Raw genomic sequence first — 22,019 nt, 5'->3', positions numbered from 1 at the left:
TTAATCAATTATTAAGTTATTATAATAGTTATGAAACAGATAGTTCATAAAGAAATAGAAAAGTGATCCTAAATATAATAAAAACTTTACTTAAAAATAATGCTGACTTTAATATCAGTGCCAACAACTGAACTAGGTGCTTGACATATTATTACTTCACAGCCACAATATAATCGTAGGCTGTAAATAGTATCTTTTAAGATGAGGAAAATAACATTCACAAAGGTTAAGTAACTTTCACAACAGGCATATCAAATATAACAAAGAGTGCTACCAAGTTATTGCTAAAAATGTCTACACAAATATGTTATAAAATCCCAGAGGTACCAGAAACGGCCTGTGGTCAATTAATATATGTATTCTCAACTAATTTAATCATTAAATGGAGGATAACAGGGCTACAATAAATCATTAAAATGTCTGACTTCTATTTTTATATATCACTGCAACTGGCTTCTCAGTGGCTTCAATAAAGCATACTATGCTTTATCATATTCTGCAATTAATACTAAATAAACAATCATAAAGTATATTACACTACATAAAGAGTTTGATATGGCATTTCTTCTCCAACATCAAAGTTTTAATCACAACAGTCCTGATGGCAAAATTCAAGGTAAAAAAAAATCTAAAAGACTCTTTAGGTTAAAATAAGCAAAGACTAGGATCATTGATGAACCTATTAAAGCGCTACAAAATTGTTTTCACAATAATGCTAACAAAGTACGTAAGGATTACTAAAATTATTTTTGAACTTTAAATGAGCATTAGAAAATTAACTTCCCATGTATTACTACCATTTGCTCATTATAAATGTCTTAAGATCTCATCTTCAATCCCAGTTTCAATGAAATAAAAATTTGTGTGTTTTCTTATAGATAGATCACAAACTCATTACCAAAGATTTTTTTCTATATATACTTTTCCATATCTTCCTGATTTTAATACTGAGGATTGGTAGCTCCTGAGCTTCCTAGTCCCCAGAGTTTCCAGACAGATAGAGTGATTGGGTAGCTTGAAATAAAAGGTTTACATAGTCTTTATTTAGCAGATCCTAACATAAGACACAACGCAAAATTAGCCAGGACTCCAATTAGGATAACTACAAGCCAGAGCATCCAGAACACAGCAGAGTAAACTGGCCTGGTTCAGTCTGCCTCTTTCATGCATATGTTAATTCTCTCTCCATATGTCAAGCTTAGCTTGAGATTCCTTCACTTTACTCAAAAACCTCCTCCTATCACCCAATTCCCATATGCCTAGAAGGTATTACTGGATTCCCAACACTAAATCAAAATACTCACTGGGATTTTAGAATAGATTCACAGAATTAAAATTTATGCCGAAGTTTTATATAATAGAAAGAACTTGGGATTTCAAAAATGGTATTAACAAATTCTACAAAGAGGGATAAGATCCTGTATTTAATTTTTTTGGGGGGGCGGTCCACAAAGTCTCTAGAAAATCTAAGAGTGGGCCTCTTTCAATCCAGAATAATAATCAAAGGCCCTTTGTACACAGACAACTTTAGACATAATTTCAGGTATTTCCTGGGACCCCTGAAATTCATCAGAATACCCTGGTTAAAAATGTCGTTTTTAGAATCCATCTGTACTCACAGATAAGTTTCTGTCATAATTCCTCTGGTCTTCTTAAGTATAGTGTCATCACAAGTTGGCAAATGTTCGTAGTTATTTCTATGTGTGTTATTCTTTCCTTTCAACCAACCAGATTAGACAATAAACTCACTAAGGGCAGGTATCAGATCTTATAATTTTGGTAACACTAACAACGTTGAGAAAGAGTTGAGGCAAATTCAATGTTCAATACCTATCTGATGACTGTTATCTTTCATTAAAGGTTCCATTAAGTAAAGGTAGAAAAGTATGTGTGTAAAAGATTACAAAATTTACATTAGAAGACTTAGTTTCCCATTTCAGAAGACTTAGTTTCTATATACTTTATAGAACTTTATTCTAAGAGAATATGAACAAAAACTACTGCCTTAGATCAGGGGTTTGTAAATTTTGTTTGTATTTGGCCAAAAAATATTCTCAATCTTGTGGGCCATATGGTCTCAGATGCAACTACTTCATTCTGTCTTATTGGCAGGAATCAGCAATAAACAATACGTAAACAAATGACTGTGGCTATGTTGCAATAAAACTTTATTAGCAAAAACAGGTGGGGCCAATGGGCCACAGTCAATCAATTCCTTGCCTCCAGATCACGGTTCCATGACAATATTTAAAACAAATTAAGAAATTCCTATAGAATAACTGAAAACAATATACCCGTTAGAAAATTGGGCAAAGGAGATGAACAAGTAATAATAGATGGGGAACTACAAAATGCCAATAAACATAAACATTTTCAGCCTCACAAGACATATCAAAAATGTGGGATGGATAGTAAAGTGACTTCTCCAGAAATTTCATAAAGTTTTACTTAGCCAATATAAAGTTGCTATCTATCTCTCTATTAACTATCTATCTATCTGAGTCAGGATCTCACTCTGATGCTTTATCTATCTATCTATCTATCTATCTATCTATCTATCTATCTATCTATCTATCTATCTGATGCTCTATCTATCTATCTATCTATCTATCTATCTATCTATCTATCTATCTATCTATCTGAGTCAGGATTTAGTGGCACTATCATGCAACTTCCACTTTCTGGGCTCAGGCGATCCTTTGAGGCACACGCCATGACACCGGGCTAATGTTTTTTAATTTTTTTGTAGAGACAAGGTCTCACTGTGTTGCCCAGTCTGGTCTTGAACTCCAGGGCTCAAGCAATCCTCCTGCTTCAGCCTCCCAAAGTACTGGGATTACAGACGTGAGTCACCATACCCAGTCACATATAATACCTTCTATATGAATGTTTGTGCTCCCTTTATTAAGCAAAACTCAGGGGAGAAAGTTACATTTTATTACCTCAAATTCTTCCTCTCCCATTCTCTGAAACCCAAATCAAACTTTCCATCTCACCATTTACCCTTGTCAAAGTCACCAGTGATATCCAGGTTGCTAAATATTTATCTTCCATCTTATTTGCACACAGCAGCATTTTATACAGTAAACAGTTACATTTCTCCCTCCTCAAAACAGTCTTTTCACCTTGGTTTCTGAAAATCAAAATCTCTTGCTTTTCTCCCTACCTTAACAGCTGTTCTTTCTCATCTGCTTTGTTGGTTCTTCCTCACCTCCCCAATTGCTGAACACTGGAATGCCAAAAGCTTTGTTCTTGGATCTTTTCTGCTCTCCATTTTTTCTTTACTCTAAGGTGATTTTATCTTGTCACTCAACTTCAACTAATGTCTCCATTATCTACTCCTAAATTTTTCTAATACAATTCAAGTCTCTGCTCTGAAATTCAGACTTACATATCTAACTTGGGCAACAATAGTCATCTGAAACTGATCTTCCTACTACATTATTCCTTCCAAACCCTGCTTCATCTTTGGTCTTCAACTCTCAAAAGAAAAATCTACAACTTGCATACCAATTTATAGGACTAAGAAGCTCCACAAAAAGAAGCCAAATATATATGTAACAGCTTCATATGAATGGGTTGAGATGATTAAGAATTTTAGCTAAACACAATAAACAGTGACAACAAGTTATCAGTAAATTACAATTGTGCCAACTCTATCACTACTAACCTAAGCAAAAATAGAAGGAAATTCCCAATTTTATGCAGTTATCCTCATTAGCATCATTTTATGTTCATCTTATTTATCTTAAACATCCAGTGATGTGGGGGAGGGGGTGAATCAAGCACAGATTTTTAAAAATCAAATAAAATCTGCAAATTGCAGATTATGATTTAATGAGTTACACATTTACCTTTATGTAAGAATCTTGATATTGCAGACCATCCCGCACAACGCTATTAAGTGCAAAGGAGATGAATATCAAGCCAACCATGATGCATACTTTGCAAATTCAAACTTGGGTTTATTTTCTGTTACTTGTCTTTAGACATTAATCGGAAGGCACCAGTACCAGGGTAAGTTTAGTGATAGATTTACTTTATAGCCAGTACTAAACTTTATTTTGTGTCTATTTCCCTTCCTATGAAGTTAATTTTGTGTACTGTGAGTTTAAAAATGGTTTCTTCATTTGTTCTTCAACAGTACATTGTTCTCTTTCTTCAACAGTACATTGTTCTCTTTATATGCAGCAGAATCTGTTCATGTTATTTGTGTTGCTGGATATCTATTGAGATGCTACTTTCACAAATTTATTTATTGACTAATTTTTGATGTCACCAGAACACAGATTTATTAGCTGAAGCACTGAAGTGTGACTTCAGCACTGGTTCTTCTTTCTAGCTACTAATATCTGTGGTATTTTTTTTTTTTTTAAATCATAAACCTTCTGTCATTTCAGGTACTTATCTAGTAAATTTGTTTTAAATGTAGTAGTTATGATGTGTATGAACAAAACCAAAAAATAACAAGTTACCTGAAGACAAAAAATCTATTTTAATTTTTAAAAAGTAGAACTAAAAAAATTGTAGATAAGAGCTTCATAGGCCTAGAGACAATATCAAATTGTGGCATATTACTATAATTGAGATTCACTAAATGGTTGAAAATCATAACATAGCAAAATAAAGATTTCTCTCTCTGGGAAAGTTCAAATGACACCAGAGGAGGCACATCTATTAGTAAAATCTTCCACGCAGTTGCCATATATTACCCTCTAGCTACTATTCCATATTTCTCTCCTTCAGAGCTATTCTTCAACTTATAATAACAAAGCTAGCACCATTTCCCCCTTCATTAACCACTGAACTAGATTTTGACTTCTGCCTTGCCAACCCCACTATTAATTGTTCTTAGTGAAGTAACATTTGTGATCATGTTGTTAAATTCAGGGACATCTTTTGTCTTACCTATTCTCTCATATTTGAATGGCCTCTTTATTTATTTATTTATTTATTTATTTTTCAACTGGAGTCTCACTCTGTCACCCAAACTGGAGTGCAATGGCCACTCCTGGCCACGGCAGACTCGACCTGCTGGGCCTTGGCGATCCTTCTGCTTCGGTCTTCCAAGTAGCTGGAACTACAGGCGCACGCTACCACACCCGGCTAATTTTGATTTATTGTAGAGGTGAGGTCTCGCCAAGTTGTCCAGGCGGGTCTCAAACCCACAGGTTCAGGCAATCCATTCACTTCGGCCTTCCAAAACACTTGGATTAGAGGCTGAGCCACCGAATCCGGCCTGAATGGCCTCTTAATAACGGCCCCTACCATTGGAAACTCTCCTTAGCTTTTGAACTATTATATTCTCCATTTTCCCCTCCTTTTTAATCCTTCTCATTCTATTTCTTACGGAGAAACAGGGGTAGCTCTCCTCCCCTTGCTTTTTTTTTGCCACAACATTACTATTTCTTATTAGGATGTCTGAAAAAAAAAAGTTTTAAAGCAAACCAACTTTACATTAAACTCTGACATACTTTCCTGTGACTTTCTTATACAGACTACCATAAGGTTTTCTTAAGGACTTGCCCTAGTGCCACACTCTCATATAAATACTTACTGAATAGATGAGTGAAGTTCACCCTAAACACTGTTACCTGTTATCTCACCAAAATGTAAATCTCATCATTATCATTCTACACTGATTGAAATCCTTCAACGGCTCCCCAGTGCCATCACAATGCATTAGCATTGTAACCAAGGTCTTCCGCGATATATTCTTCTCTAACATTTATCAATTAATTATTCATTCACTCTACAAATATTTACTGGGCATTTACTGTGTGCCAGGCACCGTTTTGGCCTGATGATGGTGGCTCAGAGCAGGGGTGACAACAGTTGTGAACTGTATTCTAGATCTATTCTGAAGGTAGTGACAATAGAATTTCCTAATGGATTGAATATAGGTATGAAAGAAAAAAATAAGAATGGTTCCAAGGTTTCTGGCCTATTCAAATAGGATGGAACTACCATTACGAGGAATTAGACTCATTAAAACCCTATGTTATATAGATATCAAAGTGTTAAGGCCTCCCTGAATACATCTTGTTCTCTAATAAAGTTACCCTCCTCCACATTCCCAGCATACCAATTTAATTGTATCATAGAACTCACAGCCTTGGGTTAATGGTCTGTGATTAATTCTTGTGTGCATCCTGAAGGCAAGTACTAAATTTTATACTCAACTCTCTGGAACTAAGAAGGACCTGGCCTTCCTATATAGGCTTATTTAAATGTTTTATGAAAGTTAAAAGTCATCTTTTAATAAGAAAAAAATCTCTACCTCCAAAAACTTGTTCAATATATGGGGAGAAAAAGTTTCTCTGAGTCTCCTGAGCCTGCCTTTGTTGTTTTTTTTGTCTCCTTCTTTGAACAAACTAGTTAACACATGTTGTGCTTCCTGCTAGCAAGGTCACTACTCTCACAGATGTCTAAATCTAAGAGAATGTGACACATGTCAGTCTGAGAAAAAAGACTGAGAATGTTTCATACAAGAATAATGTTTTTTAGTTTGACCATTAAAGAAAGTAGAATTTTTCTCATTCTCTTTTACTCTAGAAATAATAAGAGATAAGAGACAGGTATTGAAGAAATTATAGTTTATAAACCTCTTACATAAGGAATTTGGAATTAACCTACAAGCAACAAGAACCTAATAAGACAAAGAAACAATATTAAATAAAATAATTGGGTTATAGGGACATCACTCAGAAGATGAGGGGGAAGGGAGTAGGTTAGGTAGAATCAAGAGGGCTGAGGAGGCAAATGAGCAAAGTATTTATCTAACGGATCATCAAGCTTTAAGGTTTCTGGTTTACAAGAATGGCGATATCATTTTCTAGACAATGAATATTAAAGAATAAGATTTCTCTGGAAAACTAACATTTAGTTTGTTACATGACGCAAATAAATTATGCTATTAAGCTTTTAGATTCCAAGTTATCTGGTTACTAAATGACAGCAAGAAAGAATTGCTAGGACTCTGATCAATTATGTACCGACTTAAATTGCTATCTCAATGTTTATGTTGGTTCACTTCATCTCTATTTCCGGCCTATAATGGACATATTTTCTACTTATTTTATACCCTTCTTAGCACTTAGCAAAATGCTATTCACAGAGTGGGTACTTAGTAATTCTGAATTCTATGAAGTTAAGAATGTAAGAAGAGATCTTTCTGCAGCACTGCCAACTTTCTACAGGTAACATAAATTTAAAACTTTATGACAATGTTTTATTAAACAGTTCATTATAGCCAATAAAAAATCTTTAAAATTTAAAAAATCTGCTAACCTGGAGAGCATGCTTCATTTTGCGATACAACTTCAGACTCGTCTTTTTCACCTGAAATATCCTCTTCATCAGAGAGAACCAAAAAGGCTTCTTTTGGCAAACTCTCACTACTTTCTTGTTTAGATGGTGAACCGAAAGAACTTTCCATTTTCTCTTCTAAATCTGGATTTGCCTCATCAATTGGAAGGAGAGAAGTTTTAGAAAAGCAAGTAAGTTCATCCTCAGCAGGTGCAAGCTTTTCCAAAATAGGAATGATTTCATCTGTCTCCATAGAATCTGTATTTTCTAAGATATTCTCACTTTTATCATCTTTTTTAACATTTTCACTAATGGTTTCTACAAGATCTGCTGCACTTTCATCTTCATTCTTTTCACTTTGGTCAAGTTCCATGCTGCTAGATATAGCTTCTTCTTCAAGAGCAAGTTCTGTGATAGTATCTTCTTCCACCTTCTTTTCATTTTCAGGAGGTAGATCTGGACAAATAATTGTATCATCTGTCTCTAGAGTTTCTTCATTAGTATCAAAATTACTATCAGCTTGATTTTTCTCATCAAATGAGTCCTTACTCTGAATTTTCTCTGATTTTTCATCATCCTCATTTTTTTCAAGAAAATTGTCATCTTTATTGCTACTTGGCGCCATACTGTGAGCTTCGGAAACTGGCTCACCAACTGGCATAGAACTTGGTTCAAAGGTGGGATCAAAGGTTGATTCAGAAGTCAGTTCACCAGAGGCCAGTTCATCAGAAGCCAGTTCACCAGAGGCCAGGTCATCAGAGGCTGGATCACCAGAGGCTGGATCATCAGAGGCTAGATCACTAGATGCCAGATCACCAGAGACCAGATCACCAGAGGCCAGATCACCAGAGTCTGAACCAACAGAGGCTGGTGCTACAGAAGCCAGATCACCAGAGGTAAGATCACCAGAGACTGGATCATCAGAGGCAAAATCACCAGAGACTGGTTCACCAGAGACTACTTCACCACAGGTGGGATCATCAGAGGTGGGATCACCAGAAATGGCATCACCAGAGGCGACATCACCAGAGGCAGCATCACCAGAGGCAGCATCACCAGAGGCAACATCACCAGAGGCAGCATCACCAGAAGAGGAATCACCAGCAGAGAGATCACCAGCAGAGGGATCACCAGTAGAGAGATCACCAGAGGCAGCATCACCACAGACATTATCTCCAGAGGAGGGATCACCAGAAGTGAGATCACCAGAGGTGAGATCACTAGAGGAAGGATCACTAGAGGAGGGATCACCAGAGGATGGATCACCAGAGGCTGGTACTTTGGAGGCTGGCTCTCCAGCGTCAAGATCAGCAGGGGCTAGATCAACAGAAACTGGGTCATCAGTCAGTTTAGAGGCTGGTTCAAGCATTATATTATTAGGAACCAAAGGTTCACAATTTAAATCTTCATCCTGCTTGTTTTTTACATCAACATTTAAAATAAAAGGTATTTCTTTCCATTCTGTTTTACTTTCTTCAGTGTCAAAACAAGTCTCTTCAATGCCATTCACCTCTTCCTTGTCTTTAATGTAATGTATATTTTCCAAAGGTGAGGTTGGATCCAAATCTCCATTTTCATGATTGCCATTTAACAGCTTGACATCAGTTTTCAACAGTTCTTCTTTGACCTTGTACACTGCTTCAAGTTGTTGACGATCACTCACTCTCATTGTTTTTCGAGCCTTAAAGACTTTTTTCTGAGGTTCCTCTATACTATCCATTTTTAATCTTAAAAAAAAGAAAAGAGAGAGAGAGTTTAATAACTGAAATAGAAGTCGCTTTTAATTATAGACATACTGAAAATTGATCTTATAAGAGAAGCAAGCAGCACACTTCAAGTAACTCTCAAATACATTCAGAAAGTATACTAATTGTGTATTAATTTTCAGATGTAATAGATTTTATATAATACAAAATTGATAATGGCTATAGTCTATACTAAAAGATCAATTACTAGGACGCATTAGGAAAAAAAGAACTAGTTTTTAATCTCAATATGGAATTCGCAGAATATGAAGTAGGTGTATAAGAATTACAAAAGTAGATGAAGTAAAGTAGAGAAAGAAAAATAAAAACGCAAGAATAAAAGTAGTGGGGGATAAGAAACAGGGATACAGATAAGGAAAAAAAAGACAACTAAGGAACACAGAAGGAAAAATTGCATTTGCAATCAGGCATATCTAGATTGGAAGAACTGTAAAAATATTAACAAAATATTACCATCAAGAAAGTGAAGACAACTCACACAATGGGAGAAAATATTCGCAAATCATATATCTGATAGGAGAATTGTATCTAGAATATGTAAAAACTGCTACAATAATTTAAAAATGAACCCAATTCTAAAATGGGCAAAGGACTTGAATAGACATTTCTACAAATAGGCCAATAAACCAATAGTTTATAAGCAATAAACATCATTAGGCAATGTGGAAATGCAAATCAAAACCACGATAATACTTTACACATACCAGAAGAGCTATACTCAGAGAGAATAACGAGTGTTGAGAAAAATTGAGAAACTGGAACCTTCATACAATGCTGGTGGGATTGTAAAATGGTACGGTTGCTTTTGAAAATGATCAGGCAGTTAGTTCCTCAACATGTTAAACACAGAGTTGCCACACAACCCAGCAATTCTACTCCTAAGTATATACTCAAGAAAAATAACATGTCTACACAAAAACCTATACACATATGCTCATGGAAACTCTGCTCATAGTCACCAAAAATGGAAACAATCCAACTGTCCAGCAACTGATGAATGAATTGATAAAATGTATACCCATACAATGAAACATTATTCAGTTATAAAAAGGAATGAAGTACTGATACAGCCTATAACATGAATGAACCTTGAAAACATGCTGAGCGAAAGAAGCTGGTCACAAAGGTCACATACTGAATTATTCCATTTATATGAAATGTCCAAAATAGGTAAATCTAGACACAGAAGGTTTGGGAGGAAATTATGTCTGGCTACTAAGTGGCACAGGATTTCTTTATGGGGTAATGAAAATGTTCCAACATTGATTGTGGTGATGATTATGCAACTCTGTGAATATGCTTTTTTAAAAAATCACTAAATTGTATGCATTAAATGGGTGCATTGCACATGTGTTATACCTCAGTAAAGCTGGTATCAAGGAAAAAAGAAAGGTTAAATACATATATGTTGCAACGTGTTCTCTTTTTTAGTAAGTTTTGCTATAATTTTGTCAATTCTATTTATTCATTAAAGAATGCACTTTTAGCTGATATTTTTCAGTTTTACATCTGCTTTCTAGTTTCAGTGATTTCTCCTTTTCTAATATTATTTCTTTTTGCTTACCTTTTTTTTTTGAAGGGGTTTAATATACCATCTTTTCCCTTGTGGTTCAAATTTAATCATTACTTTTCAATCTTTTCACTTTTTATAATATATGCATACAAAGCTATAAATTTCCCTCCAAAAGCTGCTTTAGTTGCATCTCACATTTTAATATGTCAAATTTTCATTATTCTGTTAAAATATTTTCTAATTTGTAGTGTGATTTCTTCTTTCATCTATGAGTTACCTTGAAGAGTGTTTCTTTACAAAGGTAACACATTATGACCAAGTGAAAGCTCTTTTTAAAAATACAAGGCAGGTTTCACATCCAAAAATCAAATAATGTTGTTCATGAGCAAGACATGGAACATTTTGGCTTTATATTCATACCCACCAGGTGTCCTGTTGATGAATGCTGCCTAAACTGAATGAATCTGTACCACGTGTTACTATCATGCAGCTCCTTCCTTCCCCCCCCCCCCACAAAAATGAAATGGAGTCCTAAGCTCCAGTGCCTCCAAATATTTGGATAGGGCCTTTACAGAGGTAATCAAGTTAAAATAAGGTTATTAGAATAAGCCCTAGTACCATATGATTGGCATCCTTATAAAAAGGGGAAAATTTACTAGACTTCCTGGTGGTCTAGGAGCTATAAAAAAAGGAAAAATTTGAACACTTTCATGCACACAGGGAGAATGCCACGTGATGATTCTACCACATGCCAAGAAACTACCAGAAGCTGGGGGAGGGGCCTGGAACACATCGTTCCTTAGCACCTTCAGAAGGAGCATGGCCCTGACAATACCTTGATTTCAAACTTCTAGTCTCCAAAACTTTGACACAACAAATTTCAGCAGCTTAAGAGGGAAAAAAAATCAAACTATTTAATTCATCACATAAACAAGAACAGGTGGGAAAAATAAAAGATTACCTCAACAATACAGAATACTTATTTGATAAAATTCAATGCTGACTCATAATTAAAACTCTCAGAAAACTAAGAACAGAAGGAAACTTATTCATATCTGATAAAGGTTATCTACCGAGAAAACCACAGATATCAGACTTAATGGTGAAATAAAATCAGAACCAAAACAAGGATGTTCTCTTAACCGTTCGTATGTTAACACCCTAGCTAGTAAAATAAAGGCAAGCAAAAAATAGACAAGGATTTGGTCCTGGAGAAAGACAATGCCACCAGTCAACAATGGAATAAAACAAAAGTCTAAGATGAACTAAAATGTACAGGATACAAGAATATTGTTTTCACATTGGATATTCACTATCACCATTACTAATAGGATATGCTTGTTTTGGTCTGAGAAAGAAAGAGAAAAAAGGGCTCAATGTTGTTAAAAAATTCAATCTGATGCTTACAGGTAAGTCCTGGTGTTCTGTCGGACAGAAAACCACCTCCCAGAGCATTCAAATCAGACAAGATCACTGTACAATCGACAAAATTCCAAACATCCCCCTTTCTCATTAAATGAGTGACAGCTACTTCTTCAATTACAGCTTTCTCCTTGCAATAGTATATGCTTCTTACATACGTAAGACTGAGATACTCAAGTACAGAATTGCCCTCTCTTCCTGATCGTCACTAATCCAGAGTGAAAATCTACTTCCTTAAACTCACCAAAATAATCCAATCTATACTATACTACACCCAGATCTACTAGATTTTTTTTCTAATATCCTCCTACTGATGTGCCTTACAGTTTCCCTACAGTGAACATTCTTCCTTCCCTGCAACAAACAGAAAACCTAACTTGCTCAATTTTAAGTTGTGTTCCTGGTGATCTCTGGCATAAAGCAATAAGCCTAGCCTATATGCTGGAGGCCAATTCAGCTTGAGAATCTATCACTTTGTCACAAAACTTCTAAACCGGGGTTCATTCTGAATTCATTCTCTTATTTGAAGCTAACTACTTAAAACATATTTCTTAGCCTTCCTCACCTTTTCATTTAAACTATGTAACTAAATAAAACTATTTAGAAAGATTACTGTTCAATTAAACATAAATCTCATGTAAAATTGTACCAGATACTAGTTTAAGGATTATTCATTATAGAATAAAACTGTACACCTTCAAGGTCCTTCCTTCCCCATCATTACAAAGTCATGCTAACTACAAATTTTCTGCAAAAAGATGTAACACAAATTTTGCTGTCACTTTTCCTTGCTGATTCCAAGTATACCAAATAATTAAATTGATAATATAAGTAGTATGGTTACTCTTTAAATATTTTCAAATATTGAATTGCCATTCTTTTGGACTTAGAATTCATGATATCCATAGTTCTTAGATGATATATGGATAGCAGGCACTTACTACCAGTTGCATTAAAAGTAAGCATTTCCTTAATTAAAAAAAAAAGCATTTTCAAAACTTTTAGTAACCCAGCTAAGAAAATGAATTCTGCAGACTAAAGATAGATTCGTGAATTTGAATTCGAAAACTCCCACATACTTAATGTCTGACACTAGGCAAGTTACCAACATTTCAATTTCATAGTTTCAGGTACCTTAAAGAGAGGATAATATCAGTACCTACCACAGAGGTTGCTGAATTAAATTAAATTCTATACAGTAAGCACTTAGAATGTAGTAAGCACTCAATAAATGTTATTATCATTGTCTATATATATTCAGGATAATGTTTTTAGGCATTAACTAAAGAGTCTGCGACAAATTCTTTTATATAGAAATAAGAAAATACAATATGCATACCTCACATTTAACATTAAATTGCCACCACCGAACAACATTTAATAAAAGTAAACACAATCCAAGACAAGCCAGTTTTATCATGCCATTAAATTCAGTAATAATAAAAGACTAAAAAGAATTACAGAAGAACTACCATTCTTACCCACAAGGGAGCACACTACAGCCATTTACCGGATCTTTTATGGGTTCTAAGTACAACGAAAAACAGACAAAGCAATAAGGAAGTAGCACGAACAACTAGTTCAACCATATCCGTACAAACCAATCAGCAGTCTGCTTTTAGAAATCTATTTTGCATAAGCAAAGCATATTTAAGAAAGACACACATTAGAGAAGGGTGTGTTACCAGCAAACAAGTTTCCGTGGCTGTGATACCAGAACAAAACATTTCTAAAGATCCTTTTAATATTGTCATCTGATTAAGATGACATTCATAAAACTATTCTATTAAAAAATGCTACTTTTTTAGGTGGTAACACTAGAACCATGAAGCTTTCACATGTGTAATTCATTTTCACTGAAAAAGGCATTTGTATTTTACAGCAGAAAATGTCTGCCATATCCAGAAGTAACTGTAAAACGTGATAAACTAGTTTCTTCTGAAAGTATTTTTTTCATGAGGAAGAAGAGTCAAAATAATGTTTCTAAGTCCTTACTCTATATATTCAGATTCAAGAACTCTGGGAAAATACTATCACTAATAAAATCTTTTTCCACAGGAATTTATATTTAAATAACCAGAGAAGCGTATGTTACCTGCAAATAAGTCTCTATGGCTTGGAAAATTTTTTCAAATTTTTGGTAAATTATTTTTAAGGAAAGCCCAATAACGAGCCTCTTCTTCTTTAAATTAAAACATTACTTTCTTCTCTGCTTCATCCCCCTCCACCTACTCTTTCCACTCCTCTTTCTAGCAAAGAGATCATAGCAGTGAAACAACAAAGGGAAGCTGTTATGTCTTAGCCCACAAACTGCCTGCTCAAAAAGCTCAAGAATTTAAGTGGCTGTTCAAGAGCTGCTCACAAACTCAGCCAATCAGCAACCAGTGTTCTGATTCCTGCCCAGCAACAAGAAACAGACAATAAGGTCAGAGAAACATAGTTAAAAGCTGGATCTGCAATACTTCAGTGTGGTTCTTTGTCTGAAATAAGTAATCTAGAACACAGTTTACATAAAATCCTAAATTTATATAATGTGCATTAACTATATTACACACATAAATGAATAAGTTACATTTACATATTTTATGTTATGTTAATTTCTCTTGCTTTAACAAATATCCATGAATGTTTCCAGAAATATAAATTAATTTTCTACCTGGAAAATGGGTCAGACAAGGACAATACGTAAAGAACATACCTTCCTGCATAATGCAAAATTCAGGTGTAAATTTCTAAGGGGGAAAAAAAAACCATAGTCCTTATTTTTATAAAATATACATAACTAAATATCCAGCAAAGTCTTCAATCTAGATAACGAACAAAATGTATTTTCATACTCACCTACTACTATTGTTAAAGATTTCCAATTCCAAAAATTAATAGTATTCTGGACCCAAAGGATTACTAGGGGCAACTGTGCTGTCTACTGCACTGAACTGACAGTTTAATTTATCTAATGAAATTCAAATGTCTGATTCTTGACAACCTATATTAAGTGATGTAAGTACAATTACTATATCCTTTACTGCCTTTCCCAGCAGGTCAAACGAAAAGGTTCTATAAGCTCTTCTTTCAAAGCTTTATTGTAAAGCCAATGTGTGGATTACAAAGTAAATAATCATGTAAATTGAAGACAAATTTTTTTCTTATATTTGCATTATTCTATAGTTCTTTAAATGCAATGTTTAAAACTAAAAATTGAAAATCTGTGCTCAGAATTTTTTTTTCTCTCAAATCACTACCTATTAGGTTTTCTTAGTAAGCAAGTCTTAAAAATACACCTCATTTTTGTCTTCTTCATTACAGATGAACCTTGTAAATTTTCAAACATACCCAAGAGGGAGCTTGCTGCAGCCATGCTCTTAGTTTATATAATCTCTCCACAGGAAAAAATAAATCAACAGCTGCCTCACTGCTTCAGTCTGTGAGAGAGCTGAAATTCACTGTCTGATTGGCTCAAAGCCTAGTTGCCTACAACCAATCAGATATCAGTATCACAAACCTCGCCCAGCAACAAGGGAAGCAGATGAGGGCAAGTGCTCTACCAAAAATCCCAAGGATGTGACAATGAAAATGAAACATTAGAAATATAATCCCAAATGCTCTGTTTGAAAAACAAGTCTATGGTAGGGATTTTTTATTAAATTTTAAAACTAGGGCCTGTACTGCTTTTTTATTAACAGCCTTAACTAAGTACCAAGATTGTTGGGTCAAAAAGCATACACACACAAACATTGTATTAATTCAAAGTGATAAGTACCTGATGAAGTATACTTAAAAACAAAACTGAAGCAAAAACTTTGAAAACATTAAGCAAAACCATTTAAGTGGATGTGACACTTCTGTCTTTGACAACAGCATTCCAATTATATTCATGCTTTAGACTGACATTAGTATAACATTTTCCTGAATAAGGGATGCTAAAAATAATTTTTATTCAAATTTGTTTTCATTGAATAGCTTAACTAAATATTAAATAATCACTTCATGCTGATAATTTCCAACCTCTTTAGAAATGCAACTCTGCTACTGGCTAGAACCCTATTCTCTGAGGCAGAGCAATTACCTGAGCCCCAGGAGGTCAAGGCTGTGGTGAGCCTTAATCATGTCACTGCACTCCAGCCTGGGCGACAAAGTGAGACTTTCAGTCAAAAAGAAAATACTGAAAAAGAAAAACAAACTTGGAGGACTCCTACTTTGCATTTTCAAAACTTATTAGGAAGTCACAGTAACCTAGACCACGTAGTGCTACCAGCAAGAGGCACATACAGATCAATGAAACAGAAACGAACTCTCAGTTATGATACATTGTTTTAGACACGAGTTAAAGGCCATTCAATAAGGAAAGAATAGTATTTTCAACAGAGTACCCGAAAAAAACTGGATAGCCAAATGCAAAAGAACACAGTTAGACCCCTCTATTTTGCCATATACAAAAAAATTTACTCCTACTGAATCAAAGACCTAAATTTAAGAGTTAAAACTTTAAAATCTTAGAAGAAAACAGACTAAGTCTTCATAATTTTGAAAAAGGCAATAGTTTCTTAGATATGACCAAAAGACAGCAACCAACAAAAAAAGTTTAACTAGACCTCACCAAAATTAAAACTTTTTGTGCTGCAATGGAGACCATCAAAAAAGTGAAAAGACAACTCACATAATGAGAGAAAATACTTGCAAATCATGTATCTGATAAGTCAGATACTTGTATTTAGAATTTATAAAAACTTACAATTCAAAAATTTTAAAAATGATAACCCAATTTAAAAATGGGCAAAGAAGGGTGCCTGAATGAAACGTCATTGTACACCTAACCCTTAACTGTACCCCACAAAACCATAATAAAAAATACTGATTAATGAAAAATAAAAATAAAAAATAAAATAAAATAAAATAAAAATGGGCAAAGAACTTGAATACACATTTCCACTAAGGGGCCAAAAGCCAATAGTTCAAAAGCAATAAACTTCATTAGTCTTAATGAAATGCAAATAAAAACCACAATGAGATCACTTCACACACACACCAGGATAGCTATATTCAAAGAGAATAATGAGTGTTGACAAAGATTTCGAGAAATTGGAAACTACATACAATGCTGGTGGGATTCAAAATGGTACAGCTGCTTTGAAAATGATCAGACAGTTCCTCAACATATTAAACACAGAGTTGCCACACAACCCAGTAATTCCACTCCTAAGAAAAATAAAAACATACGTTCACACGAAAACTTGTACACCAATGCTTAATAGAAGCACTACTCATAATGACCCAAACTGGAAACAGCCCAAAGATCCAGCAACTGATGAATAGATCAATACAATGGAATATCATTCAGTCATAAAAAGGAATGAAGCACTAAAACAGGCTACACCATGAATGAACCGTGAAAACATGCTGAGTGAAAGAAGCTAGGCAGAAAGGCTGAATGATTCCCGTTAAGTAGCAACTCCCTTATTCACAGGGGATACAGTCCAAGACACCCAGTGGGTATCTGAAACCACCGACAGTACAGAATCCTATGTACGCTACTTTTTTCCCTACACATGCATACCTATGATAAAATTTAACTTATTAGCTAGGCACAGAAAGAGATTAATAAAATAGGACAATTATAACAACATACTGGTCATCATTTCACAGAGAGAAGACTCCTTTTTACCACTGACTCAGCATTTTCAGCATTAAGTCGAGATCTTTCACATTTTCACTTAAAGGAAGCACTTTATAGCTTTTCTTCGGCTTACCCAAATTGGCCAGCATCACTACTGTTGCTCTTTGAGGCCGTTATTAAGAAAAGGGTGACTTGAACACAAGCACTGTGATACTACAGTAGATCTGATAACTGAGATGGCTCCTAAGTGACTAACAGGCAGGCAGCATCTACAAGGTAGATATGCCAGACACATTGGACTAAGGGATAATTCATGTCCTGGGTGAAACAGAGCAGGACGCACGAGATTTCACGACACTACTCAGAATGGTGCCAAATTTAAAAACTTATGAATTGTCTATTTCTGGAATCTTCCGTTTAATACACCCACAATTGACTATGGGTGACTAAAACTATAGAAACTAAAACTGCAGATAAGGGGACTACTAGATATGAAATGCCTAGAATAGGTAAATCTATACAGACAAAATAAATTAGTGATTATTTGAGGTTGGAGAGTTTAGGAGAAAGTTGGGGCTGGCTGTTAAAAGGTACAGGATTTTTTTAGAGAAATGAAAATGCTCTAACATTGACTGTGGTGATGGTTAGACAGTTACATAAATAGCTAAAAACCGCTAAATTGTACACTTTAAACAGTGAATTGTATCTAAATAAACTGGGTATTAAAAAAAAAAAAAAGAAGCCAGGCGCAGTGGCCTACACGTAATCCAGCACTTTGGGAGACAGAAGCAAGAGGACTGCCTGAGCCCAGAAGTTCAAGAACAGCCTGGGCAACTTGGCAAGACCTCATCTCTACAATACATCAAAAAGTAGCTGGGCATGGCAGTTCCAGCTACTTGGAAGGCTGAGGCAGAAAGATCACCTGAGCCCAGAAGGTTGAGGCTGAGGTAGCTGTGACCTGAGGTAGCCTTGATTGTGCGACTACACTCCTCCAGCCTGGCCGGCAAAGTAAGACTCTGACTGAAAAACAAAGAATAGCAGGACTTCAGTTGTATATTTTGTTTTTCATTCCTTTGTAAGCAAACCCCCTTTACAGGGGGGTCACACAACTATGCCAAGAGAACTGAGTATTGGTTTATACTTTAGAAAGTTCACATTTGTAGGTCAATAAGCCTGTCTGTAATTATACTGGTGATGGAAGGCAACATACATAAAATAACACCAGCTTTGCTATTCATCTTGGGTAAGCCTATTGCTTTTCTCTCTCTCTCTTTTTTTACTTTATTTTAGATTCAGGAGTACCTGTGCATGCTTATCACACAGGTATACCGCATACTGGTGAAGACTGGACTTCTAGTACTTCTAGTACACGATACATAATTTTTCAACCCTTGTCTCTCTCCCTCCTTCTCCTCTTTTCTTTTTACTGGAGCACCCAGTATCTGTTATTTCCGTCTTTATGTGCATGTGTACCCGCTGTTCAGTTCTTTTTTCCCTGTCCTATATGAGACATAACTCTATAGTATACTTATCTTGCAGTATTGTCATAATGGGCATGGAATACTCACATAAGATAAAAAGCAGAAAATCAAACTAAAAAAGCAGTACTGGGAATGATATTGGTGAACACAAGTAAAAATACTAATAGTCTTCTACACATGGCAAAAGCAATTAACTATATTTTAAAAAAATAAAATGTGAAATAGCAACATTATCTTCTATTATAAAATGATACTATAACCAAAAGGCCCTATATGTAATTAATGCTGATAAATTTTATATAATGAGGTATGTTTCTTAAGACTTTCTAAAGTTACATATGGCTTTGTCAAACTTCATCAATATTGTCTTTATTCATAGGACACATCTTGCCACCAATTGCTGTATTTGCCAGTACTTTAGAGGTATTATAAATGGACTCTAATACCTACATTTATGTATTATTTAATGAAACACTTTGGCACGTCTCATCATTTATCTAGTATAAAATTAATACATTTTAAGTATCCAAAGCTTTGATGTCAGAAAATAGTTTAAATATGCTGATATCATGATGATGTGTTTCTGAGGTCATTTCACGAAATCAAAAAAAAAAAAAAAATCAAGTAAGCATTCTGGTATAATATTAATAAACTACATAGTGTTGGGCACACAAGATACACTAAGTACTGGCTTAAAGAATGATGCACTATATACATATAACTGATATCTAAAATAATTCCTAAATGAAAAAATTATTTTAGAAAGCAAAGACAGTATTCTGGAACATTTTAGCAGGCTTATAAACTACCATGCTGGCATGCTTACATATAAAAAGTAATAAAATATACCCACTTATACACAGCCTAACAAAGACAAAACATAGCACTATTAAAATTAATAAAATCTGACACGAGAGGCATTTTTCAGCCTTATAAAACTTGCTTACACAGTTTGATTTCCCATTTCAAAAAACCCCTTAAGAAGAAATCTATCTTTGTTTTTTCCTACACAGTGATAAACGTCCTTTAAAATAAAAAAACATACCCCAAAGGGAGCCCCCTGCAGCCATCTTATCAGTTCTTTCACAGTAACAGAAACTGAAATACAATTTGCATAGTCACTATGGTTGGCTAATGAAAGCAGGGTCATGTACCAATGAGGAAGCTAGAAATTGGGCAACTGTAGGAAAAATTTTAAATCTGCCTGGCAACAGCCTAAAAATAGAAACAATATGCTAGTATGAATCCTAGAACAGATGTGACTATAAGAGCAAAATTACCAGCAAAAACACTTTGTTTTCTTGGGGAAAAAATATGTGCCTTGCATTTCATCATCTAAAATTTTAACTTGACACCTTTCTTGTCAGGTGCCAATTAAAGAAATATGAATGTTAAGCTAAATAATGGAGCCACTTTCAAGTAACATGCCATTGTCCATATTTTGTTTACGTGTGTACGTGTGTGCGTGCATGTACACTCATTTATGCATTTAACTGTTTTTGTATTTACAGGAGAATCATGAGGCACTTCAATCACAGGTCCTCATACATTCAAGGCTCTCTAAGACCTCAAAATCTAAACAGCAATGCATTTTTTCTAGCACTTTTTTTCTGAAATTATTTGAAAATCAATCAGATCTACTGGTTAAAAAAACTGTTTAGTGTGTGTTAAAAACACAAAGGTTAAATAATTTATAAAAAGCAGACCCCTATATAAGATAGGGAATATGCTTTATTCATGTATTTTGTAACAAACTTCTCCCAACATACGACTGCATCTTGGCATCCAATAATTATTTTCTCAGTTAAGTTAAAATAACTTCTAGCAGTGAAAGAAACAAATTATCTAAAGTTCATGTCAAGTAAAAGTTAAATAATGTGTACAACACTGACATTTTTATCAATTTTGCTTAAAGGGGAATAATGTTACAGGTGACAATGCTTGAAATTTCTTATCCTGTTACCCAAATAACAATGTATTTTAACATTCTACCTTTCCAACCATAATGCTAAATATGCATGTCTCTTTGCACATTACAAATTCACTCTGGAGTAGATTTTATTCCTAAAGATGGCAAACAATATGCAGTCTAGCAGGGCTCGGTGGCTCAGCCTGTAATCCCGTGCTTTGGAAGCTGAGGTGAGTGGATTGCCTGAGCCCGCAGGTTCGAGACCCGCCTGGGCAACTTGGCAAGACTTCCTCTCTACAATAAATCAAAAAAATTAGCCGGGCGTGGTAGCACGCTCCTGTAGTTCCAGCTACTTGGAAGGCTGAGGTGAAAGGATCACCAGAGCCCAGCAGGTCGAGGCTGCAGTGGCCGGGAGCAGCCACTGCACTCCAGTCTGGGCGACAGAGTGAGATTCCAACTCAAAAAAAAAAAAAAATGCAGTCTAATGTAACAACTATAAAGAGGATTACAGATTACTAAGAAATGAACCCCCCCCCCCAAAAAAAAAACCAAGGTGAAGAAAAAACAGAACTACATCTTTTAATTTCAAGAATTTAAATTACAGCTGAAAATGAAAGACTGGTTTAACAGTCAAGTCATGTTAAAACAAATGTTATTTATTAAAGTACATGTTCTATGCATTTCGTACATCAAACTTTCCATCAGTATGTTTTGATAAAATGCTAAATTATTTTTTAAATGTTTGCTTTGGTCAAACATTTAAAATGTTTGCTTTGTTATCTAAAATGCAAAATGAGCTTACATATTTGACACTATGAAAGTCTAAACAAAATATAAAAAGTATATTATGTAAAGAATTTATTATAATCCATGACTAAAGCTTAGAAACAATGCCTTTAAAACACAGGAACACAGAACAGTTTTTTGTTTTTTTTTTTGAGTTGGAGTCTCACTCTGTCGCCCAGACTGGAGTGTAGTGGCCGCTTCCGGCCACCGCAGCCTCAAC

The 22,019-nt window shown here is 34.9% G+C and overlaps 1 protein-coding gene across 1 annotated transcript in view; it reads right to left on the bottom strand.

The window, feature by feature from the left end:
• Positions 1 to 22,019, bottom strand: part of ATF7IP (activating transcription factor 7 interacting protein) — a 106,043-nt gene that overhangs the window by 62,329 nt on the left and 21,695 nt on the right. Inside the window, exon 2 of the mRNA XM_021719504.1 lies at positions 7,291 to 9,035. Within this exon, the coding sequence (XP_021575179.1) occupies positions 7,291 to 9,035 (1,745 nt within the window). The remainder of the gene's footprint in view (positions 1 to 7,290; positions 9,036 to 22,019) is intronic.

Source organism: Carlito syrichta, unplaced genomic scaffold (genome assembly GCF_000164805.1).
Source record: "Carlito syrichta isolate Samal-C Ts95f unplaced genomic scaffold, Tarsius_syrichta-2.0.1 Scaffold314772, whole genome shotgun sequence".
Taxonomy (NCBI): domain Eukaryota; kingdom Metazoa; phylum Chordata; class Mammalia; order Primates; family Tarsiidae; genus Carlito; species Carlito syrichta.
This window is presented reverse-complemented; position numbering and strand designations above follow the sequence as displayed.